Below are 26,515 nucleotides of genomic sequence, written 5' to 3' on the forward strand. Positions count from 1 at the left end.
TTTTAAAGATAATTGATCCCTTTTAAAGCGTTACAGACGCAGAGAAAACTCGGAAAACCCTATGTGACCAGTCCGTCCTGGCCAGGGACGAACCCACGACTGAATTCCCAGTGGTCAGGGAACGGAACCGTTTGGCTACCGGTGAGTCGAGCGTGATAACCTATGGATATAATATGAGTCTTGATCTATCACCAAGGAAATGCCTACTAGAGAACATTGAACATAGATAAAACCAATATACAAAAAGTAATTAATTTCTCTTCTCGAATTCCGATACGAATAACCTGTTTCAGTCAGAACATCCGGCTGGTAAGAGAAGAAGCCCGACATATCTGGGACCTACCGTTCAAGAAAACTTTTTGAGGAAATGTTCACTCGGATTCGACCCTAGGTTCCCAGTGCGATAGGCTGACGCCTAAACCTCCTCGGTTATCAGTCCTTCAAAAAACATCTGTATCTCATACGAAATTCCTAATAATGTTTTAATTAAGCAACGTTAACTTATAAATGTTTGGAAAAAAACAAATATATATATAATCCGAGATGTTCTTTTTTAACTCTGTAAATGTTCAATTGAAATAATTGAATGTGTCAGCACTAAGTTTTGGCTCTGTGAAGGACTTATCACACGCTATTGACGCAGCCGGGAAAATCGCACAGAAATTGATGAACACTGGTTTATTATAACGACGGTATGCATTTCGGACAGTCTATCTAACCCGTAAATGTTATTTATGTAACTTGGCTGGATGGCAAAAAGGTTAATTAAGGTCGATAAATTACTGGTCCGGGGAATCCAGAATGGGTACACTACAACTGGGCGACGAACAACTAGGCGGTACTTAATTACAGTATCGTTTTTTTAACTCATTTAATTAGGTCGTTTTTTAAAAAAGTAGTATTTAAATTTACCGGGATAAATATTTAAAAAATGGTGATTTTATAAAAAAAATTTTAAAAGTTTGTATTCAGTCCATTATTTATCTCTTATTTTGTCGCTCAGATGTCCGGCGCCCATTTGGCGGTATCCCGTCCAGAATCGAATCCGGACGGGTTGAAAAATTCCAGGAAATTTTCCAGCGATAATCTATCCGGGTATGCCAGGCCCAACTCTTACCAACCATTGTGGGCCAGGCGGAATACATAATAGTCTTGCTAAAAGAAACACCTTTTAGTGCCAACAAAGCGGAATGAGTTTTGAAAAATGTTATTTATTGTGTATTTTCTCTAGGTTTTCAAAATTATCACATAGAGAAAATATGAATAAACTCAAGGTTAATGTTGCTTTTTTAAAAACTCTTTCCGCTTTTCCCCCTTTCTTAAACTCTTTCCGACCCGTGGACATTAAAAGGCCTCATTTAGCAAGCCCATTATGGGTTCGGCCAGGCCGACGTTGGGGCGTCCGGGTGGTGAGAGACGACTGCCGACATATCCAGTCGGATTACACCCGAAAAATTTTCAAGAATTTTTTTGACCCTACTTATATTCTACAAAAAAAAAAAAAAACACAAAAACACTACTTCCAGAGCGGTAGTTTGTTACCTTGACCGCTCGGCCATCCGGCCGTCTACTTTAAATTTTGATCTTACCTTCTTAAATAAAATTTTAAAAAATAGCTAAATTCAAGACGAAACAATCTAGATTTATATCACTTATCTAATTGCCTAAATCTCAAATCTAGGAGCAGAACAAAGCAACTAGATTTAGATGAAGAAAATAGATTTTAAAGTGACAATCCTTCACAAAACATGGTAGAGACTTCGATGTTTTGACTAAAAACAAAATGGAGGTCCAAAGTAATTGTCGTTGCCCTTAAGAGCGCTATACCTAAAGTGACAGCCACTCTATGTAGTATATTCTATCTCGTTGATCATTGAATTTACTTGCCGATATTTTATCAATGTAATCGGCTATTTTCGGGCTACTTTCGCCATTTTACCGTTGGCTACTCTCATGTAATAGAAGTTGGCAACGTGATACTAAATTTGTAAAAATGAAACAGAGAGAAGAATCAATTAAAGAAATTTCATATTTTATAGACTCTATAGAAAATCGTTTGCAGAATTTTATGAAACACGTAGGATGGTCTCGTTTAGGGAAAGAGGTAGAAAAATATTTTATCGAGTTTTATATTGATTATAATTAAAACTCCAAATGACGATAACGTTGTGTTTTAAGTAGTTGTTACCATCATTTCGACGCCATGTTTGATTTATAAGAAACGATGCGCGCCACATTAATGTCTTTACTTTTTTAATTACCCGATTGATTTTTCCTTTTCGTCTGTTACTATTATTTATAATAAAAATGCCAATTACGTTAAATATAACTGGTATTTTTATTGCAGATGGATTTTGGGACTTGTACGCAACGCGAACATCGGCTCTACCGAATCAAACATGGCGTCGAAATGATGATTACTTATACTTAAAACTCGGTACCATCTTGTTTGGCGGGAAATAAAAAACATTATTTTTCAAATAGCTATCGTTTATATCTGCATATTATAAAACGTGACATTTGTAAGGAAAGGTAATGCCGTAGTTTACGATCGTAAATTACGACATTACCTTTCCTTACGACATTTACTTTGGTGGTAATATTCAGGTGGTCTATCAATTATTGAGTCCTTTTAAAGTCGTCACATAAATATTTACATTGTTAAAATAAAAGTATTAATTAATTACCAGTGTAATTTCAGTTTAAGCCCAGATACGTATACCGTCATGGCGGCTTATCTCTGATTCCAGCAAACAAAAGAAAGCAAACAGTGGGGACGCACGTTCTAACCTAACCTAACCTAACCTATTCTAATAATTTGGTTGGTAATAATTATGGTAATTTATTAGAATAGGTTAGGNGCAAACAGTGGGGACGCACGTTCTAACCTAACCTAACCTAACCTATTCTAATAATTTGGTTGGTAATAATTATGGTAATTTATTAGAATAGGTTAGGTTAGGTTAGAACGTGCGTCCCTACTGTTTCCTTTCTTTTGTTTGCTGGAATCAGAGATGAGCCGCCATGGCAGTTGACGTATCTGGACTTTAACCTTCAGTTTAAAAAAAAGAAGCTATTAATTGGGTTGCAATTTGTAGAACTATAAATCCTCACTATAGTCAGTCCGTCTTTCCTTAATCTCGAGAATGGAGTTAGATCAATGAAGTACGGAGCCCGATACGGAAACTTTAGGGGCGGGAGGCCTCGATTAATTACTTACGAACTTCCAATGCAAACCGGAATTTTTAATTAAAAAATTTTCTCCCGAAAGGAGTTAGACAGATGACTGACAAGACTTCGTTTCTAACAAAAAAAAAGTATGATGTTACGGAGCAAGATGCTACGGTATTAATTTGAAGTGGAGAGCATATATGTCAAATAAAATAAATTTAAAATATGGTTAAAAATTGCAGTCTGGAATTGTGACGACTTCACAATAAATAATTGTTCATTTGTATTATAAGAATAATCTAATGTACGGGGCTGTCTTTAAATAATGTCCACGCCGGAAGGGGCCAGTTCTTTTCTTCTAGATTATTAAAAATTATAATTATTAATTTAGATAAGAGATGGCACCTAACGTCTATCTCTAGTAACAAATTACTTAGTACTGTATTTAATTGTTAAATAGTGGATTTATGGCCCGATTCTTTAAGACGATCGTTTGGTTATGTATCGATGGAATCTTCGAGTTCTTAAAAATGAATTGTTTTTAATTTTATGCGATTATTACTCCACGAAAAGCAATGCAATATCTTTTAATAATTGATATTTTAGAATTTAATGCTAGTTTTATTTGAATTTAATTAAAATAATAATAAAATTCTTCAAGATTAAAAAATTATGTATTATTTAATTAGAGAATTAAGTAAGATTTTATGTATTCTGTATTTTTATTTTATGATGATAAAACTACATATCGGTAATTATAAAATTCTAGGAAATGGTCACGTGTCCATTGAATCCCAATCATTACATGCCTCAGTCTTCATTAGCAAAGCACATAGAAACTTGTAGTTGGATTGCAGATGGCTACACTAAAAAAGAAAAGGTATGAGATTTGAAGCTTTTTTTTAGAATTTAACAATATCTAAATACACGATTATAATAGAATAACTCGAGAAATATTTCAAAAGCTGGAACTGTTTTTATTCAATAATATGCAACAAACTTTAAACACACTTCTATCAGGAAAATGCCTTTTAATTTTTACAATAGCTAACATTTTTGTCCTTCAGAGGCCTGAATCAACTTTTGAAGGTCTGTGTAAGCCTGATCCACATCTCTGAAGGCCAAAACACTGTGAAAATTAAAAGACATTATGACATTATCATGCTGGAAGAGTGTTTAAGGTTCATTGCATGTTATTGTATAAAAATAACCCTTACTTCTAACCTTGTAACCGGAATGGTTGTGTTATATGTCAGCAAATGTTTTCGACGCCCCTTCTGGGCTCTTCCTCAGGCTTTTTCTATAAATACTAAGCCGGACGTTGAGAATCGAATACCTTCTTTTGGGCTGTTTATCATTTGAATCATCGCACGCGTCAACCTTCGAGCCGATTTAAAAAGAAAAAGAAAAGAGCAATGTTTTGTGTACAGTGCATGCGCGTTGCAGTACTTTTGACGTAAACCTTTAAATGCTATCATCTAGAAGGATCTGCCATGCTGTTGAAAGGGATATCTCTTTAAAATTGATGCATGTTGTGTTGCGTCCTGCTCTAAATATCTCCATAGCCTCCAACCATTTGAGATGTTCGAGGTGGGTGGTAGTGAGGATAATATGTGCTGCGTCAAAGTCTGCCGTGATGTCCTGATCAGTCGCATATGTTGAGAGAGCCATTGTAGTTCTGTTGTGTTGTATATCAGCCTTATGTTCTTTAATCCTAATCCCCAATGTACGTCTAGTTGAGCCAATGTAAACCATTTCTCTGTTAAACCTGTGGTCTCTGAGCGGGATGGTATAAATTCCATGTAGCCTGACTGGATTCAGTAGGTCTTTTCCGTTACATAGTATTTGGAAAATGGTTTGGCATCTTCTGTAGGTTATATTGACCTGACGTCTCTTGGCTATCTCATTATATAACGATTTTAAATGTGGATTAAATGTGATGGGGATCGTTTCTATATTTTCTTCTTGAATTTTTATTTGTCTTTTTGTCCGGTTGTTGTCTGCTTCCTGGCTACTTCTGTATCGTTTATATAATCCCCGTATGAGGTTGATGTAGCCATGGGCCACTGCTACTGTGGAAGTCTGAACCGAATCTTAAACAGTTTGTTGATATGGTGAACGACAATCCTTACAGTCTGTTGATTGAAATAGAGCAATACAGCAACTCAAATGTCCATCTTTTGGATATCGACATCTCCTTTGAAGGTCTGAACATACACACTGTGGTATACCAAAAAACTAGTAACACTTCCACGTATATTCTGATAGGATCCTGTGATCCTTTTCAATACAAAATAGCAGCCTTCAGGGCTTTGGTCAAGAGGGGTTTTATACACTCCTCCTCTCTCCAAGCACTAACTCAAGAAATGAGACACACAGAAGGGATCCTTCTAGATGATAGCATTTAAAGGTTTACGTCGAAAGTACTGCAACGCGCATGCGCTGTACACGAAACATCGCTCTTTTCTTTTTCTTTTTTCTTTTTAAATTGGCTCGAAGGTTACCGCGTGCGATGATTCAAATGATAAACGGCTCAAAAGAAGGTATTCGATTCTCAACGTCCGGCTTAGTATTTATAGAAAAAGCCTGAGGAAGAGCCCAGAAGGGGTGTCGAAAACATTTGCTGACATATAACACAACCATTCCAGTTACACGGTTAGAAGTAAGAGTTATTTTTATTACATTCGGGTGTGTGGAGACAAATAAGTGTTATTGTATAACAGAATATATCTAGTAAGAACTATAATTATAACAATTTAAACAATTAGTTGTTTATACTTCTGCCTTTATTTACAGAGCATTTGAATGAACGTCGTTTCGTGTCCAAATTATTATCACTCTGCCTCTTGTGCGGCAGCATTTCATGATGTATGTAATTTGGCTTGTGTCTGAACCAGGTTATTTAACAACTCGTACTGGTCGAGACACTCACTGGTACAAAAGTAAAATTGTAATAATGTAGTGGAGTTGATCTGGAGAAAGACGAGTTGAATTTGTTCTTAGACAGTCATATCATACTTCATAGCTATAGATAGATATTTGCAGTCACAAATTGGTGTTTTCACTCATTACATTTGGTTGATCTGCTTTGTTTGTATCGAGTTACTCAGCTCATTTAGGCCCTGTACACACTAGGCGTTTTTCAACGCGCGTTAGCTCGGCGTTCCACGAGCGTTAGTTCGGCGTTTAGCACTGGCTCAGTTTGGAAATGGACGAGAAAGTAATTGATTGTGTGTGCTCCTCCATCGTCGCTATAAGGCAGCACATATATCTCAAAGCGCCCGTAAAGTGCCCGCAAAACGCGCGTTTTAACAAAAATCTATAAACGCGCGTTTAACGCGCGCTTGGCGTTTGAGTGTGTACGGCTACATAGAACTCTTGGTTCTTTAAAATGCGCGTTGAAAAACGCCTAGTGTGTACAGGGCCTTAGGGAGTTTTTTTGTATTGTCAATCTTTCGTAATGGTTGTGCACAAACTTTGAACTTATCTAATCTCATGATGATGATCGTGAATAACTGATGAAGATAGAAACATCATAGGATATCGAGTTTTCTGAGATGAAAAGACCCTGCTTAACCATTATTAATATTAAAAAATATAAGAATAGTGAAAAATAAAATTTAAAAATTTATAGGAAGCTAAAATGATCACTGTATGTTGCAATTTCTACTGCTATTGTATAAAGTGGAAGTATTTTATGATCCTGTATAATTCTGACTGGCAGATTTTGTTTTATTTGACTTTACTAAGAGAAAATAGTTGCAGTTTATTTTAAAATATTTTTGAAATTTATTGAATAAATAAATTTTTATTAATATGTATAATTATATAGGCTATTCTCTTTGTTTTTTATAGGAAGAATCTTTGTCAAGTTCACATTTCTTCTACAAAAATTCGACATCTGTCGTACCAGTTTTAATAGGTAAATTTTAAATTTTACATTTTATGATTTTAACAAGGTACATAATATTTTTGAAAATTATATTATTAAAATAAACTTTCACTCCTGTCTGATTAAAATATTTTATTATTAATAGATGAAGAAACACAGCACAAAATTATCTGTGAAGTTAATGGAAAGAATCCTCTGCAGGACAGTAAGTATCTTAGACTTCATTAAATAAAAACATAATCATAAGACATTATGTTGAAATCCCTATTTTATAATTCAGCAGTTTATTTTAAAAAAAAATTGTTACTAGTCAAACATGAACCTAAAGCAGTGGATTATTATGGAATAAATTAATGATGATTTTAACAAATTAGTATTGAAATTTGACATTAAGAGTGAAGACAATTGAAGTAGTTAAATTTATACACTCACAAGTATTAGGGAACAGTGCCACTATCTCATATAAAACATGAATAATTAAAATTCATTCTGAAAAAATTGAATACTTTAAAATATTTATAAAAAAAAATGATTGATCTGAAGTAGAATTGTGATTACTACAAACTGGATAGAAATACAGGTAACCCCCATATAACACGGTAGTTACGTTTCAAAAAATTGCCGTGTTATGTGGATCCGTGTTATACGAAACAAAGAACTAGAACGAAAAGGAGGGTTAGGTTCCAAAAATTAAAAATCATGCTATTATATTTTCATAATTAAGATGAATATCTTTATTAAAATTTTCTTAAGTGATACTTAATATAAATTAAACAACGTTTTCTTTGTCATCACTAAAAGCACTATTAACCGAGAGCGTTTTCTTTTTGGCAAGTTATCCTTATCCTCTGAGCATTTTTCTGCAATATCTTCAGATCCATGCTTTACCTTTTGCAAAAAGTATGTAATTTTAGATTGCTTGCTTCTAGTTAAAAGATCTTTATAAATTTCTTTATATAGTGCTAAGCACTTATGAAGAATAAAGCAAGTATGGAATAAGGGAAAAACATTTGGCAACATCAGAAGCAGAAGCGTCGATATCTGGCAACATTGAAACAAGTATCGAGAAGGACCATGTGTATCGACAGAAGGAAAAGAAAATTTACATACTTAAGTACTAATAGTTCACGAAAATAATAATTTTCGTGAACTATTATTTCTTAAGTATGTAAAAATTTATTACATTTTATGTTGTACGAGGGTTTTACCCAAATCTCGAACCATGTCAGAGTGAATCCGTGCTATAACAGTATCGTGTTATACAGGGATGGTACCAATTCTTGAACCGTGTTAGAGTGAATCTGTGCTATAGAAGTGCCGTGTTGTACGGGTGTTACCTGTACTATCAATTGCATTATTTGCTGAGAGGTCTAGGTAAAATAACTAGTTTATATTATATAAATAAATATGAATTTTTCATAAAACTAAAATAACATTTTATTCTGAAGAACCTACGTAAATAAATAACGATATTTACTCTTGTAAATTCTATGCAGAAGAATGGGGACACGTTATATTTAATAATAAAATTATGCATTTTTATTTTAGCTTTAAAAATAATTCTCATCCAATATTGCATGAAATTATTAAAGTAATTGATTTCTTTTATTAACAATGATCATAGATTATTAACATTCTAGTTCAGTTTATTTTCTTATCAAAAATATTTTCAGTTTCTAAAATTTAAGTGATGAATTAAAAGAATTAAAATGGTTCCTTCAAAATAGACCTGGTGACTAAACAGTAAATGTGCCGTCTTATTACTGTTGGGAAATCTATACAGTAATACCCCGAACTTATGCGATAGGTGGGACCGAGCGATAACCGTGTAAGTCGAATTTGCGTAAGTCGGGGTATAATTTTTCAATTTGTGTAAAATCCGGGTGTATGTAAGCTAATAAATGTTCTTGTTAATCTTATCTCGTGTTTTGAATCAAAAGACGAAATAAGATTAACGAGTTCACGGTTACAAGAAATCACAACATATAGTCTCTCAAGTCTCCGTAGATATAACAAACACAGAAATAAATAACACAAAATAAATTGTAGCTACGTGTCGATTCAGCGCGACACGTCCGAACATGTAAGCTGAACAATAGTGTGGGGGGAGTGAGTAATCAAGAAATGAGGGGCACGCTCAAACAAAAGACGAATCAACGAGATTTGAAAATCGCGTAACTCTGGGTTCGTGTAAGTCGGGGTAGCGTAAGTCGAGGTATTATTGTATTTAAATCTGTCTTCAACCTCTAACTTTATCATGAATACTATCAGTTGGGATATTGTTTTTTTTTTTTTTTTTTTCATTTCTTCACTTGTTCTTCACTATAATACAGGAAATTATACCTTAACTTGCACATATCTTTCATCTTAATGAACTGATCAATTAGAATAGGTATGAAGTACAATTATTTGAAATCAATTCAAAAAAGTTTACTAGTTGTGAAAGTTTTTTTATAAACATTTATATTTTTTAAATTAATATTTCAAATATATATATTTCTTTTGGAAACAATAAAGTACAATATAAAAACAAAGTAACATAATCCCAAGAGTTTATCTTTTCATTTATTGTTTATATGCACATTAACGACAACGATGTTGATTACTATTATTTTTATTACAGTGTCAAATGTGAGTACCAGAAACCTTCTTTACTTAAGAGTATTGAAAATTATGTATTCTTCATATCCTTTCTTGTTTATCTAAAAAACACCATGTTAAATAACATTGGTGATATCCTTTTGTTTTCTAACAAATGTTAAGAAAATGTGTTAAAAATTGAAGAATTTTTTTGGCTTTTAATTTTTTCAATGTTAACTTATATACAGCCGAATTGAAGTTTTTTAAGAAATAAAACTTACAAATACGATCCAGTTCAAGTGTATTTTCTTGGATTGAAGATTTTTAAGGAAATTCTAGGCTGATTTTGGCTTATTACGGCCAGAACTTTTCAGAGAACTCGACAACAGAAAAATAAAGATAGAGAAAAGAAGTCAGATTACTACTTATTAGTAGCTTTTAGATAGTAGTAATCTGATTTATTCTCTTAATCTTTATTTCTCCCGTTGATTTATAATGACAGGCATAAATCCTGAAAGTTCTAGAGTTTGCTAAAAAGTTTTCACTTTGAGAAAAGCAGTTTTAATTTGGATTTATATTTGAAGACACTCCTAAATAAGTATAAATGTGACATAATTTTAATTATATAATTTGTATTATACTCTAATAGAAAGACTTTAGCTTTTTATCTTTCAGGAAACCATATATATGCAATTTAAAACAGTTTTTAAAATATACATTATAAATTATCTTTGTAATATTAAATCATTTCATATTTATCTAACTGAATACCATTTTAAATTTAATAATTACAATTTAATTAATAATTTAATAAGAATCTCTGAAGCATGCTTTACAGAAAATGAATCTTTAAAAAATTAGTGTCTAATGGAACAAAAAATTAAAAAGAAATCTGTTAGTAGTTTATAAAAATTCTCATAAATTACAAAATTAGCTGAGTAGAACATAGGTTGTGTACAGAATATATAAAAAAGGAAGCCAATTTTTCACCAAATTAAAACATTTTAAAAGAAAATTAGTACACATACGTTAGAATAAATTTACAACATTGAAGTTGTTAGAATTTAATAATTATAAATGGACGATGTTGCTATAACAACCATCCAAATACATTAATCAATAAAAATAAGATTAAATTGCTCTTAACATTACATTTTATATGAATTTTTGTAAGCTATTAACACATATAAAACCAACAGTCTGGCTTGTAGAACAAAATGTAGAAAAATGAATGTTTTCAATTGCCATAAGCTTCCATCTTTAGGTTAAAAGAATGGATTTGGAAACAGAACAAAAGATGGACTGCTATAATTTAATATATAAAAATAATATCTGTTTACGAATCCATTCTTTTAACCTGAAGATTGTTGCTCAAGACAGTTGAAAACATGGAGAAATGACGATAACAGCAATGTTCTGTTTCAAGGACTGCGGGTCTCTTGTATTATTCCCGTATGCATATTCCTTTAGATAACCCCAAAGGAAGAAACTAAATGATGACAAATCAGGAGATCTGGGAGGAAATTTCTGTATGCATCAGGCATATGATTTGATTTAAAAGTATTCCTCCGAAAGGAAAATGACATGCTTGTGCCTTTGAATAGCCTGCACTGCTGCATTACAATGTTAGAGAGTCAATGGGAAACTGGTGCAGGTTAACACATCATCACATCTGTACAAGGAGAGACATCTGTCATAGTTTGGAATTGGCTCTTTGCATAACTAATTTAAACGCTTAAAAGAATTGTCATAGTCTTTACGTGTTCTGAAAGATGTGAGGAAGGTGATGATTTTAGAAATTTACATCACCAATGTAAAAACATATTAAAATCAAAGTTTGAGGACTTTTAGCTCACCTTATGTAATTAGAATATAAGAATATCTTATATCTTTGCTTTTCTTTTAACAATAAAAAACCTGAAATAAAGTATAAAATAGAATAATTTATATTTTTCGGCCAGGCTGATAGCAAATTATTAACCATTGCCATAATAAAGTTTGCCGATTTAAGTTTATGAAAATTGGGACAGTTATATAAAATTAAATTAATTCATTTTTGATTTAAGTTATGATTCTAAAAAGTTTTACATATGGGAATATGCTAATATCTTAAAACATGTGTGAATTAAATTTATAAGATGACTCTAGAACACACCTTAAAGTTTTCCTACAACTAAATTTAATCAAAAGTAATGCTCTCGGCCGGCTTGTTAAGTCTTTGTTGGGTTACGGAACAGTAAATTTTGTTACTGGAAAAGTGTATAAGGTGTACCAAAGAGAACTTCACTACTGTTTCAAATGTATGCAGTTGCATTTTTCTTGTTTTTACGATGAGAAATAAAAAGTAACTTGTACAATATACATTTCTAAAAAGACAAGATACAATATACTTACTTTATATCATTTATATTCTAAGATTTACAATAGTTCTCTGCAGTTTTTTGTTACAAAATGGTTTCCTGTTTGATTAAAAGCTTAATATTACTCAACCCGTCTAATGTAGAAAGGTGACTGTAACAAAATTATTCACAGTAACATAAAACAAATAACAAAATTTATCTATAGTAAACAGAACATTTAATAGTTTATTTTAGTATTTAAATTAAATATAACAATGAAAAAATGAAAACGAAGCTGAATAAATTGATAATTTATGTACTGATTTTAAATATAATTGTTTATCTTTAAATTAGCTCATTTAGAAGAGCATTCCTTTACTTTATAGGAGTGCTAAGTAATATAATAAAGTATGAAATTTTAATTTTGCGCTCATAAATTATATTTGTGTATGATTAACAAATATTAGATATGTTATTTACACACTTATTGTAGCAGATATTTTATATAACATTTCTTAAATATCTGCTTGCTTTTAACAATTTAAATGAGGAAAACTGACTGTAGATGTTTTTGGAACTGGTATTGGATCAAATTCTGAAAACGGAAGAAGGTTCGGGCTGATTCCAGAACCTCGAAAACTCGAGAAATGACAATTTTTCTCATCTAACTTCTTAAAAATAAGTAGATGTAATTAATTGTTACAAGTATTATATAAGAATTAAAATAAAGATACTTTAGCACTGCAATTTCTGAAATTAAACTTTCTGTTATGATTATAATGACTATATTGCCTTGATTATAGCTAAATGATCAAACGAACTATATATATATGTATCAACATCCCAAATCCTGATGCATTGTAACTAAACCAAACGATTGCCGTAATTAATCGGGATATTTTTATGCTATAATTAATAATTAGAGACTAAGTAATTTGGTAATTTAGATAAGAGATGGTGCCTAATGTCTCCCTCTACCACCAAATTACTTAGTTTCTAATTATTAATTATAGCATAGTAATAGCCCGATGAATTACGGCGATCGCTTGATTTAGTTTCACGGCTTCGGAATGTTTATTATGTTTAAATATAATGAAATTTATTTGGTTACATTACTCAAAATGAAGTTATATTTACAATTAATTATTTTTCTTTTAGAAATTGCAGTGTTTATTGATTTAGTGGATGTAAATTAATTCATATTTTGTTCCTTTAAATTAAAATTTCACTAATTAGTTAAGTTATTGAATACTTTTTATGAATAACGCGAGTACAGTTTAATTATTAACGCTGTATAATTATCTTTTAATATAAAACAAATAAATGATATTAATTTTAACTGTAATAAAATTTTGGATCAGATTTGGAACCAAAGAAGAAAGTTCCGCGCACTATGGATAGGTGTATGACAGAATTAACACAGAAAGAGAGACTGGCCATTTACGATTATGTGGTCGAATACGCAAAAGTAACTAACAAACCAGTAAGTATAAAGTTGGAAGATCTGCAGGTGAATTTTACCAAGTCGGATAAAACAGGTAACAAATTTATTATTAAATTTAATTACTGTTTTAATTCGTAAACTAAATTAGTCCAAACATAAAATTTCAAACAGACGATAAAGAACCGAAGAGTCATTTAGAAGTGTTGGCGGAAGAGAGAGACTACAAGAGACGCAGGCCATCATATAGAGCTAAGAACGTTCATATCACTAAGAAATCTTATACCGAGGTAGTATTTATCAAAATATATAATAATTTTAATATAGTATTGGAATTTGTAGGAAAAATGCTTATATTTAAATGTGTAATGGAATGTATGGCAGTGATGTATTTGCAATTTTCAAAATGCGCAGACCTAAAAAAGGAAAGTCTGTCTACCCGTCCTTCCTTAATCTCGAGAACGGTGTCAGATAGATGAAAGTTGAGACCAGATATGGAAAATTAGGAGCAGGAAGCCTCAATTAACTATATATGAACTTTTGGTCTGGACTGTAAGTTACATTATTCAATTCAAAAATTTTCTATGGAACAGAGTTAGATAGATGACCAACATGACTCCATTGTTAACAGAAAAAGTATGATGTACAGAAGCAAGACTACTAAAATTGAGAGCATTGTGACGATGACACAATAAATAATTGCTTGTTTTGACATTAAGAGTATCTCATTTTTAATTTTTTATCTATATTCTTATTTCAAAATAGTAGGTGCTAATATTAGACAGATGGCTGATTGGCAAAAGCAGTTAAGGCCATCGAGTTATCATTCTAAGAGACCTAGTAATAAATCTGGACAAGCAACTCCAGAGGAACTTTTAGGTGGGATTTCTCAAATATGTCAGGTCCTGTCTATCACACTTACAAGGAATGGGTGAGACGTTTGGTGAGCCCATGACCTAAACACGAACAGCTCCTTATCCAAATAATAGGACCCACTTCTCCAGTTTTTCCGTAAAATGGTCCTCCAAAAATTGAGTGTTTAGATGTGCTTGGAAGTTTCTTGTCTCTTTGGAACGTCGGTAGCCAAGTGGATAAGATTGTAGGCACTTGAGCTGCGCAATGCAAATTTTAGTTTATCTTATATGTAACATCATTATTATATTACTTTACAGTATTATTATGCATCACGTTTAAAGCTTGTTTCATAAGCTTTAATTGTAAGAAATAATAATATTAATATCAACTACTAATATTTGGACACAGAGCCGTTAGTGTTTCGGGCTACGTGCTCACCAAGTTTTGTTCAAATTGGAGATTCAAACGTCTTGTTAGCCACCTCCATCATGGGTTTGGCTAAATCCACAATGGATATGAGTAAAATTGTCCTATTGGTGTCCACAGGGCAGAAAGAGTTATTAAGAAGAAAAAACTACATTAGATGATAAATCTTTCTGATGCTTTGGAATTACAAAATTTACTATAATTCATTCTAAACACTTTAAAAAGGAATCTCTTGTAAGTTTACTGTGCATGACACCGACTTGTGGGTACATAATTATAAAAGCATGGTACATAACTATAAGTATTCAGTTTTTACTATTTGTCTATAAAATCTTTATTGATATATAATTAGAATTTATAGAAAGCAGAGTAATTATAGTTATTTAATAATGTACCAGAAATATAGTTTATAATTCTTGCATTTTGTGTACATTATTGGTTTTTAGCAGGGCTGTGGAGTTTCGGTGTTTTAGTCGGAGTCGTCAAAAAATCCGCCGACTCCAATTTCCATTTACTTACTAACTTGCTATGTATATGAAACAGAGTCGGAGTTGGATGGTAAGGAAAAGTCGGAGTTGGAGTCGGTAGATTTTTACGCGACTCCACAGCCCTGGTTTTTAGTAACTTTCTATAATAAATGCAGTATAATATAGAATTATATTTTTCTTTTTATGCTTTTTAATATATAATGTATTAAATACAGTATATTTCAAGCTCATTGTAATCAATATATTAAAGCTAAGTCTGAGGCAGCATTCAAAAATTGAATTGAGTCATGTATATGTTCATCATTCACATTTTTAATTTATGCAGTGACCTCACTCGATTAGGTTACGGTCGTGGCGGAAATCCATTTCAATATTTAGACTGGCCAAAGAAACATGAACTTTTCAAGAGCATTTTTGACAAGTGTTAATTGGCCTTATTAACTGTTAACGCATGCGATTTGATAACTGTAATGCTAACATTGTTATAAAGTGGCTTTTGACGGCTAAAATAATTATGTATATTTAAAACAATAGCTCTAGCTTGACTTTACAATAATTATACACTACATTAGTTCTGATTTTGTTAGCAAAATGATGATGTCATTAGCATTGCTTCATTTCTTAAACTCTATAGTTGATATTATTTGATAAATAAAATAGAAATGAAGCAAAACTGCAAAGAAAATTGTCATTTAGTAACCATTATGGCTTTCTGACAGTGCGTTTTAGAGTAGTTTCATCATATATATTAAATATATATTTTTTGCTTTACTTACTTTAATTACACCTGTAATAAACTGTTAAAGAAATGGGGAAAAAAGAATGTTTGATACAGTACTCTTTAATTTTTTTCTTTTAATTTAATTATTTTCTATTTACAGATACTAAAAGAAGTAATTCAAAATCAAATGGAATACTTAGTTGAATGTCGAGTGGAAGAAGAAAGGTAAAACACTATTCATAAATCATACACGCGTATACGGGATGTAACAGAATGTGTGTGAAAAATGGATGGGATGTAGAGAAGTTAGTTTTGAGTCAAAAACTCTTAACACCGTTTTTTGATTTGGTACCACTTTGGACCACTTTTAATGCCATTTGGCATGGGCTATAATGTGTGTAAGGGAAAATAAAATAAATTATTCACTAGTAAGCCAGCATTGCTTTTACCAGGGCTACGAAGTTGGAATCGGGAGGAGTTTCTTGCCAGAGGCGTCAGAGTGGGAAAAAATGTGTCGACTCCAACTCTGGCATTTTAAATTTAATTTAGGTTTTTTATTTAAATGAAAGAAAATTTATTTTATATTTATTAATTTTTAAAATGCTTTTGTATTTTGTTATAATTCATTTCTTTTAAATACAAAATGCAACAAGTTAATTTATTAAATATGTATTAATAGTTTTTTTTTTTTTTGTAGTATTTGTGTTTAGTTAGTTAAATTATTTTGACCTAATTCAATTTGAATATTTTTGATTCATTCCTTTATTATTTCCACTCTAAGTAAGTACTCTATTTTTCTGAATGAGCCAGACTAATTGATCAGAGTATATATTTTTCTTTTCTGAACAAGGGGACGAAGTAGCTAAATTGCATGCTTTAACTTTTCTGGAAGGATGAAATTGAAGTGTAAATGCTGTAGAATAAAGATATGTAGATGTAGAATTTTATCAACCCTCTTTCTCTTGTTAAAAATTAATTTTTTATACAAATAAATATTAATGTAAGTTAAATATTAAAAATACTAATTATAAAAGTATTTGGTAAGAGTCCAGAGTAGGGTACCCCCTATGAATGCCTCTAAAATGACTTGGTATTTTAATTTTGCTGGAGTCAGAGTCGGCCTACTAAAATTATCAGGAGTCAGAGTGTTTTTTACCAACTTTGCAGCCCTGGTTTTTACAGACATTACTGAACATTATTAATTTATTTGAGAAAAAAACGTTTGAGTTACAAGATCCTGTATTGTTGCAAAAAGGGTCAAAATTCATGTCACAAATTAATATTTCAGATAATTCAATTGCATTAAACTAACATCCAATTATCAAACAGATGTTTTCATACATTGCACATCATTTTTTGCTAAACAGGAAATGATTTCACACTTTTTAAATTGCTTATAACTCAAAAAGAATACTTCAAATCAAAAAAAAAATGGCACTAGAGTTTTCAATTCAAAATTAATCTCTCTACAACCTCTCCATTTTTTTACAAGACATTTCCACTACACCCTGTATAAAAATGATTCAATATCTGAAACCAAATAATTTTCTCACATGTAAATACATGGAGAATTATTTGGTTTACTTAAGATATTGAGATATCATGTTACAATAACTTTATAATTTAAATTAAATTTCTTTAAATTTCTCAATTTGATTACACTTCTCCTTTTCTGAAAAATAAACAATTATCACTGAATTTTAAGGAAATTTTATCACAAAATTTGAAATGTTTGTTTGTTGATGTGAAACAAGAGCAGCTATGCGGTCGGTTTAGTTTTTTAGCATTACAAGTGGGATACCTGACTGACATGCATCGGGTTTTCTTCCTCAATGCCATACCACATTGAGATTGGACTTCAAGAAATGGTGTCCAATACATCAAAGCTGGACATTCGGGAAAAACCTTCTAAACTTATGAGCTAAATTTTAATCGAACATACCTTGTATCACGTCCTCATGTCTTACAACTCAAATTTCATTCATTTCTTGAGATAGAAGGCTGAAACATTGCACTGACATACCCAAGTCCAATGACAGTGCATTTTAATAATAGTTTAGGAGTGATGTTCTCACTCAAATAGAACAAATGTAGAATTTAATCAGTAATATCAATTGGATCATGGATACTTTTAAACATGTAAATTCACTGTAGTGAAGTGAGGATAGGCCACCTTGTCATTTAGAAAATTGTCAAAAATAGAATTTAATATCTAACATAATTTATAAATTATACTTTTATGGATTGTTTTAGGGACAACACTCCCCAATATTTTTGAAAACATTTTAAAAAAATTTAAATAAAATGTAATAATTAAAATAAATTTCATATGCAATTCCAAAGTATCAAACATTTAAAATTTTATTTGGCCAGAAATGAAGAGTATAAAGGATGCAGAAGTGAAGACACAAGAGTAAAATCTCATTCTAGAGAAAGAAAGTACAGAAGTTCTCATCATAAAAGTAAACATCATATTAAATGAATCTTTAAATTTTAGTTTTGTAAAAGAAAAAATTGATTTCACATTCCTCTGAAAATTATTTGATATATTGTAGTTTAAGAAAATGTTCCCTAAATTTTTTGTTTCTTCTTTCAATTACATGCCAAATTAAAATTATTTTTTGTTCTCTTGTTGTGCGTTAACTACAGAGAAACGTATTTTAAAATTTAAAGTAAGTTTGACAGTAAATCTGAATGCTTGATTTAATTATTATAAACAAAACAAGATTATAGTTTAATGTGGTCGGTGGAATGGGCTTACAGTTGAGGTGACGACGTACCACTCTGGGTGACCCGGAATCAAATTTGGATGGGTCGAAAAGCCTTGGGAATTTTTCTGGATACGTTCAATCCCATCCGTCACTGTGTGGCCACCCCATTGCAGGCCTAGCCAAATCCAGAATTGGCTTGCCGAAAAGGCACTCTGGGTGCCCGTTCAGCAGACAGAGTTGAAAACAATGTGTAGCAATGAGTTTCGAATTAAAAAGTTTTGTAATTTGTGACATACAGATACAAATTAATCGAAACTAATGATAACAGAATGTAAATATTTTTATCTACATTCAGTCATTAAACTTTTTAATTAAATGTAAATTAGTATTCATTTGTCATTTTTTATATTTAATGAAGATGTTTAGTAAAATTTAATAATTAAGATGTATTGTCGGCATACCATTTTTCCTTAGTGTTAGCGTGTTACCCAGTCATGGCCTTGTAATTGATTGTGTGGTGAGGATTGGGATATCATTAAAAACCCAAATAATTAAATGATTTGGGTTTAGGAAAACATGAATTGAGACAGTTACAATTGTAATTTGGAAGAAATATCTGTGAAAAATTATTGAAATATTGAAAAATAATGAATTTCTGTAAGTAATATACATTCTTGCCATAAAAATTAGCGCACCAAGGAGGAGGTGTCACAATCGAACAAAATTTTATATTTGTGAGTGTAACGGTGATATAAGTAAGTGATTACAAAATGAAAGCAGAAGGATTATTTATTGTGGGAAAAACTACAAATCAAAGGAGGTTCTAGTATCCTGTTGGGCCACCTCTAGCATGAATATGCAATGTGATATGGACAGGCATGCAAGTGCTGTATGGCATCCAGCATAGGAGTTTGGTCAAACTCCTACACCGTCCAAATTGGCGTTCCAGGTGACCACAGACATGTTCGATTGGTGACAAATTGGGATTGGGCAGGCCAGGAAAATGTGGAAATGTGGCAAAGGCAGTCCTGTGATACCTTTACTGTGTGCGGTTGAGCATTGTCCTGTTGGAAAATAGCTTTTGGGAGCCCTGCCATGAGAAGTAACATATGTGGCTGCAGAATGTCACTAACATACCTCTGGGTTTGTCATGGTCCTTTGGATCACTACTAGAGGTGATCGACTATTGTGTGTGATGATACTCCAGACCATCACAGTGGTTGTGGGAGTGGTGTGCTGCTCCAAAGAATAGGCAGGATTGAGGTGTTCACCATGGGGCCTCCAAACATGAACACTGCTGTCTTTAGTGCCAAAACTGAATCTGGATTTGTCACTGTAGACGACCCTGTTCTGTAGACGGGTGATTTATGTCAATGGCAATGCACCTAATGGCCATACTAAATGTTCCTCACCCAGGCACCTCAAAACAGTACACAGACACACAGGCCTGTAATGATGGCGGACAATGGTATGATCGGATGTGTGCTTGCTTGTCAGAGGACCGGGCGGTCCTCTTGGCTAGTGGTCTGACGAGGACATCCCAAGCATGGGTTCCATGTGTGTGAGTTCTGTCTCGTCCACTGGTCCCAACACCACGTCAGTGTTATCAGAATCGCCTCGATGACTGTTCTGCAAGATGACCATCCAGCTTCTCTCAGCACAACAATCTTTTCTTTCTCAAATTCGGTTAGTTATATAGTCTTTGATTACAATGTAAAAGCATCTCTAATGATACAATGACCCTCTGAAACAGGTAAACTAAGGCATGATGCTTTCGCGTGTTTTTTTTACAGGCTAAGGGGAGGATACTTTAACACCCTCTGCTGGCATTACACAATGAGTCCCGGCATGCCAAGTTTTGCAGGGATACAACTCCTTGGTGTGCAATTTTTTTGGCAATGAGTATATAAAGGAACGTGATCTGGCCCTCACATGGCCATTCACATTGAATGGGCACATTGCTTGGTAAAGTGGCTTTAATACAGCTGGATCAACAAGCCAATGACAGTTTGTCACATTTGAAATGGACTATTATTGGCTTGCTCATCCAGCTGTGTTAAAGCCCCTTTGCCAGGTAATGTGCCCACCAACGGCACGTGACCCATACTCTGCCAATCACACCTCAGCAAGTGCCACCAATATTTCTCGCTTCCAAGATTTAATCGACGATTCTGGTGCTAACGGTACATTTTTAGTTGAATTTCAAATGGTAGCTGTATTACGTATTATATAGGTAAATGTCTCTTCAATCCGAACAAAATTTCGGTAGACTTTCTCACAGCTCTACAGGTTAAAAATCTCCTTTATTGTTTTTCACATATGCATTTCGGGCAAGTTTTATTTTTCCTGCCCCTCTTCAGTGCTACAAAACAAATTCATATTGAATTTACACAAAACAACTTTATAGTAGAAAATGCTTACAAGACATAAAAAGACACTTTATAATACCTTAAGATTTTCCCACATTTTTATTTAAAAGTTTATTGTCGTCTATGTATTTTGTGAGTAGTTACATATTTATTAAGTACTTTCCATAGTGCTGTCCGTAAATTACAGTTATGCAGTTATGGGTGGTTGGTTACGCAGATAATTGTTTAAATATATAGTCCGCTTAAGAGAGCACCCTCAGAATTGCTGCTTCGTGCTCCCTTATTCGAAGTCACAAGAATATCCACAGAATCTAGTCTCAAGTGAGTAACAACACGAATACGTTGGAGTGCCGCAGTGGGTCATTATCCTATGGGCAAAAAAGGGCAACTACCTGGGGCTCTCCAAATAGGGCCCAAAAACCAATCTTTTATTTGATAATATTTCTTCCCAAAAATCCCTTCGAGAAAAATGTCTGAAGTTAGTACCACGTGATATTATTAACCGTTTGTACTCGATTACAATATCATAATACAGTATTGCATTTAAGAATCGATAAAGTAATTTTCTGGAATGATCAACAGAGGGAGCCAGTAATAAAACTCCTATCCATGTCAAAAGAGCTCATTATAAAACTTTGTTTAAAAATTAAAAAAATAAAATAAAATAAGAAAGTAATGGTAATTCTGTTTTTTATCTCTATAGTTTGTTAAGTTTTATGATAATTAAAATAATAAAATATAATGGAGGAAAATAGAAGTTCATTTTCTGCTTAACAGATGGCGCGACCCTACGAGTTAAGAAAAATATCATTAATTCTTCCCCAACCTAGAGAACGCGATATATTTTCAGGGGTATTTTTAAAAAAAGAAGCTGGCAACATTGTTGCTAGTCTCTCCCGGCATTATTTGTTTTCATCCCTAATAATTGCTACCATTTACCTTAAAAAGTCTTCAGATTGGTTCGGGAGAGATTAAGGTGATGGGGCCATATCTCCCGAACCAATTGTCCGAAAACCCGAAAAGTTCCACTTGCCGACCCGCTGGAAAGGCACGAACCCACAACCAAGTACCAATGTGCATTAGTTCTATCCACTCGGCCATCGTTGGCATCGTCAAAGGTAATATGTGGGCCGAAAAAGGGAAACATTGAATTATTATTTATTTTAATTAATAAATATATATCTAAGAGAAAACTTTTCAAAAAAGTAGAAATATTTTCAACTTTGTTTTCAGTCGGATTTCTGCGGAACGTTACGTCATTTTGAATTTCGGCTCTATTTTCGGGGTAATGTCCCAGGCCTTAGCATCTTCTATAGCTTGGTAAATTGTATTATAAAGACAGAAGTAAAAGTAGTGTACGAAATAGAAATTTTCCACTTTTCCATCCCACTATATAGTATAAATGATTAAATAACTGTATTTAGTGTGTTGAAAATACACTAAATATTACTGTATTTAGTGTATATACCGTAAATATAGTATACAAATCAGCAGTATCGGATTCCAGACGTATTTTAAACAAGAAAAAAAACCTCTCGATAAGGTTATTTTTCTAGTTAGGGTTGCCAGATTTCCCGGTTTTCCACGATACCTGGCAACCCTACTTCCATGCCAAATTACAGCTCAATGTTTTTTTAAATTCGCCGTATAAAAATATCTGTAAAATTATCATCTTTGATAAATTAATCAAGCAAATCTTTATCAAGGTATTATAATAAATAAATTGAAATAAAAATTGATTTTATTCCTGATTTGCTAAATTTAACACGAGATGGCGCGCATAACCGTCCACCTCTACCGGAATACTTAATATCTCATGAATTAATTAGCCTTAATGTAGCCTGATAGGATTGATTAGTAAAAGATTATCGGGTTATTAAATTGATATTGATTATTATTCATTGGATTAAATAAAATTTAGACTCGAAGTTATTTATTTATTTTTTTAATGTCAGAAAGTTCTGCCATATTCAAAAATTATCAAATGTTTAAATTCGGTTAATAATCTAATTGTTAGTATTTATTATTAGTCAATTGCAAATGACATTTATACGATTTTATTATATATTTTGGGCCCCTTTCGCTCAGGGCTTTCTGACTGCAACGTATATTTTTCACCCATAAGCTTAGAAATATAGTTAATGCATACGTATGACACATTTATATAAATGGCTCGTGTTACAAATATACGAAAAATTCGTATTAATGCTACTGTTTCGGGAGAATAAAACGAATTTGTTACGGTTTATTTATATCTTCTACTGTTTAAACATTTATTTAAAATAATATACATAAAAGTAGTTAGTAGTACTTAATGTGTTTAAAACGTTGTTGTGTAATTACAAATTGTACAATTGCTTTATACTTAAGTAAAAGTGCTTTAAATGGAATAACTGCAGTGTATCCCGCATAGAACAATAATAATAATTACGTATTGTCTCCGAGATTGATCAAACACTGCGCCCTGCTCCAATACTCTGATCATTCTTAGTTGCCCTGTAGATCGGCCTTGAGAATGACTAAAACATGGCTCCCTGTTAAACAATAGGGAGCCAGAAATATTACATCTTAGAGACAAATATATATATATATATAATATTTCAACTAAAATTTAATAAAATAAAATTGTGTAGAAGCGTGAAGTTTTCATTGTTTACGAGCAGCAAAATGATAAGTAATAGCTTTTGTACCGTAGCAATTACGTTAAAACAAAGGAATTGTCATTATATCTTGTTAAATCTTAATATAATGAGAAATATATTATTAAGTTACATTTTTGTACTACTACATCATCATTTCATTAAGAAAACCATACGCTGTGGCGTACATATGGGAAGTGATGCGGGTGTTTCCGTGCTCGACAGATGCTTCTTTAAAAGAGGAATTGATAAATAGATAATTTTTAAGTATAGAAGTAATACAAATTTCCATTTTAAGTAAAGGTGGGAATCGAAAATGACGTTAATGAATAAATTTGCATATCATCTGTTTTGCAAACTCGTAGAAAATTACAGTTTTCAGCACACCCGTAACGACTTCCTCTCACATAAATATAATAAATTGATGGTTCAAAATAATACATCTTTCTGTCAGGTACGTTAGTTACATCGGATAATACTTAGAGTATAGTGACAAAGGAGGAAACATAAGCCTCTAAAAGCCTTACCGTGACTGCAATGAATAAAGGTCATTAACTGAACCTCCAATGACTCACCAACGAATACAGTCACACACACAGAGTAAATTGCATTCGATCTCTTACACTTGTTTCATGACGTAGGGTTTTTGTATATATTAAATCGTTCCAGTTTTGTTTTATCCATGTGTAAATTTAATAAAATAAACAAGAATTTCGAATGTTTTTTTAACGTGTACTTAAAAATCAAATTTACCTAGGAAAACTTCAGCAATAATTATACGTTTTTTTGGGCTGAAATTTCCCAAATTATGTCTGATAGATGACTGGTGTGACTCTATTGTTAACAGGTAAAGTATGATTTACAGGGGCATGACACTGAACCTCTTGTATAGTTAATGGGTCCTCCGATCCCTAAGCTTCCCGTATCTGGTCTCGATTTTCATCTATCTGATCATATACAATATACGGGGTGGTTCCTAAGTAGAAGGGCAAACCTCGAGTTGTGATTAATGCCAAGACAAGAAGCGAAAATGTTCCCAATTGTTATTAGTTAATCACGTCACTGCGTAACAATAGAAAAAAAAGACCGGTAAGCTTATAGTAAGTTGTCTGGAATAATCGCCTTTTGCCATATGACGAGTCAATTCCGAATGACACGAAAAAACTATATTAACAGTACAAATTGTACCGGTAACCATGGTTACATTTGGAAAACTGACCAGACAATTTACGACTCGAATACTATCCCTAAATAACGAAGGTTACTATTTGCCTGCATAATTTAAAATTGCAAATTTTAACTTAGACATTCGTTAACTGTAATTATTCGTCTAAAACCGAAACGTACTGTACAGTCGACTCCTCTATAACACTGTTGATAATTTCGTTTTATATGAATTCCATGTTGTACGAGTTACTTAGATTTTTTACAAATACGTGAGCCATTCACAGCCCGGCACATGTATTTGTAAAATGTAAGTGACTCGTACAACATGGTATTCATATAAAACGGAATTATCAACAGTGTTATAGGGAGTCGACTGTACTTGAGGCCTTTCACGAAGATACTGGGATGCTTCAATTCCAAGATTTATAATAGACGTAAGTAGCGGGCATTATAATAAAATCTCGTCTAGGCCTGTTCCTTTAAGGCCTAGGTGCAATTTCGTTATAGTGTAAGTGCGTTTTTTTTTTTTTTCTATTAGAAAGACAATAAAATCGTTAGTTATGCCACTGTTCTTACCGGGATGAGAAATAAAACTTTTGGAGACGTATTAATTTTTTTGAGGCCCCTCTAGACGACGAGGCCCTAGTGAACCTATTGGGTAATCCGCCATTGTTAGAAGTGTATTTCTACAATAAAGTTCTTTCATTCATTGTTTTATTTTTTAAATAACGTCACCTGTCTCTCTGGATGGCAGTTGAAAAAAAAAATCCGAGAAAATCTCGGAAAAACGGAACATCTGGCAACCCCCGTAGTAGATTAATCGACGGAAATGTTTATCAATTAACTGTATTTTTAATAACTTTCGAAGTTTTACTAATTAATTAGAACACAGCTTAAACACTAAGTTCAGCGAAAATAAACGAAAGTCGGCCATTATATATACTGCGCCTTCGGAATATCCCGTGTGAAATCGGCTCATCGTCGAAACACCCGCTTTACCTATGGTGGCCACCTGTTTTCGGTTTTGTTCTTTTGTTCTGGTTTCTACCCGACAAGGATCGATAATCGATATTGTAGCGTGGGTATAGAGTCGGGCGTCGAGCCGCGCTCTCTCTATCGATCTCGCAAATAGGATTAAATGCGAAGCAAACAACTGTCTTCTCCCTGCAAACACGAAAACAGTTTTGATCTTATCGATCGAACACCGGACGACGTCTCTGTCGGCTTACATCCCAACGAATATGGCCGTGAGGACAGTTTCCACTGAAGAAATCGCCAAACAGGTTACAAGTTGTCGGTTCGCACGGGCAGGATTGTCGCAGCAACAATCGGCCCGTGCGAATCGGCCGCAGCAACTTTTTAAACTGGAGCGCGTTTATATTTGTCTAGAATTTCATAAGACCGTATTTTAATAATAATAATAATAATAATGTCAATTGATCCGTTAAATCTACCCTAAATTTAAATCGCGGCGTTATCTTCACCAGCGACTTTAATATTTCGGTCGTTAAAGAGGTTTTACCTTCGATAAAAATTCAAAATGAAGGACACGCTATTGTTCTCTGGCACGTTTATCCGTCGGCCTGGAAAATATTAACTTGAACGAAATTTTAAGCGCGTGTAAGCCAATCAATACAACGCATGAATTATTCACGTAGCGAATGCGTGCCTTGCCCCGAATGGCAATATCGATGTGTCACAGGCAACACGTTTGCC

General features: G+C 32.8%; 1 protein-coding gene across 1 annotated transcript; it reads left to right on the plus strand.

Moving 5' to 3' along the window:
- The first annotated feature begins 1,975 nt into the window (after positions 1-1,975).
- LOC111639008 (U11/U12 small nuclear ribonucleoprotein 48 kDa protein-like) lies at positions 1,976-21,104 on the plus strand. Its single transcript, XM_023384785.1, has 8 exons — positions 1,976-2,104; positions 3,941-4,051; positions 7,027-7,093; positions 7,209-7,268; positions 13,344-13,520; positions 13,598-13,713; positions 16,074-16,138; positions 18,287-21,104. Exons 1-8 carry the CDS (start codon positions 1,994-1,996, stop codon positions 18,393-18,395), a joined length of 816 nt encoding a protein of 271 aa, XP_023240553.1. The 5' UTR covers positions 1,976-1,993; the 3' UTR covers positions 18,396-21,104.
- Positions 21,105-26,515: the final 5,411 nt, after the last annotated feature.

The sequence above is a fragment of the Centruroides sculpturatus genome, unplaced genomic scaffold (assembly GCF_000671375.1).
Source record: "Centruroides sculpturatus isolate CEXI.00-Female unplaced genomic scaffold, Cexi_2.0 scaffold1288, whole genome shotgun sequence".
Classification (NCBI taxonomy): Eukaryota; Metazoa; Arthropoda; class Arachnida; order Scorpiones; family Buthidae; genus Centruroides; species Centruroides sculpturatus.

Coding starts and splice junctions, on each gene's coding strand:
- LOC111639008 (XM_023384785.1), top strand. CDS start 1,994: ATGAAACAGAGAGAAGAATCAATTAAAGAAATTTCATATTTTATAGAC. Junction 2,105..3,940: donor GGTCTCGTTTAGGGAAAGAG/GTAGAAAAATAT, acceptor ATAAAATTCTAG/GAAATGGTCACGTGTCCATT. Junction 16,139..18,286: donor TGTCGAGTGGAAGAAGAAAG/GTAAAACACTAT, acceptor TTATTTGGCCAG/AAATGAAGAGTATAAAGGAT.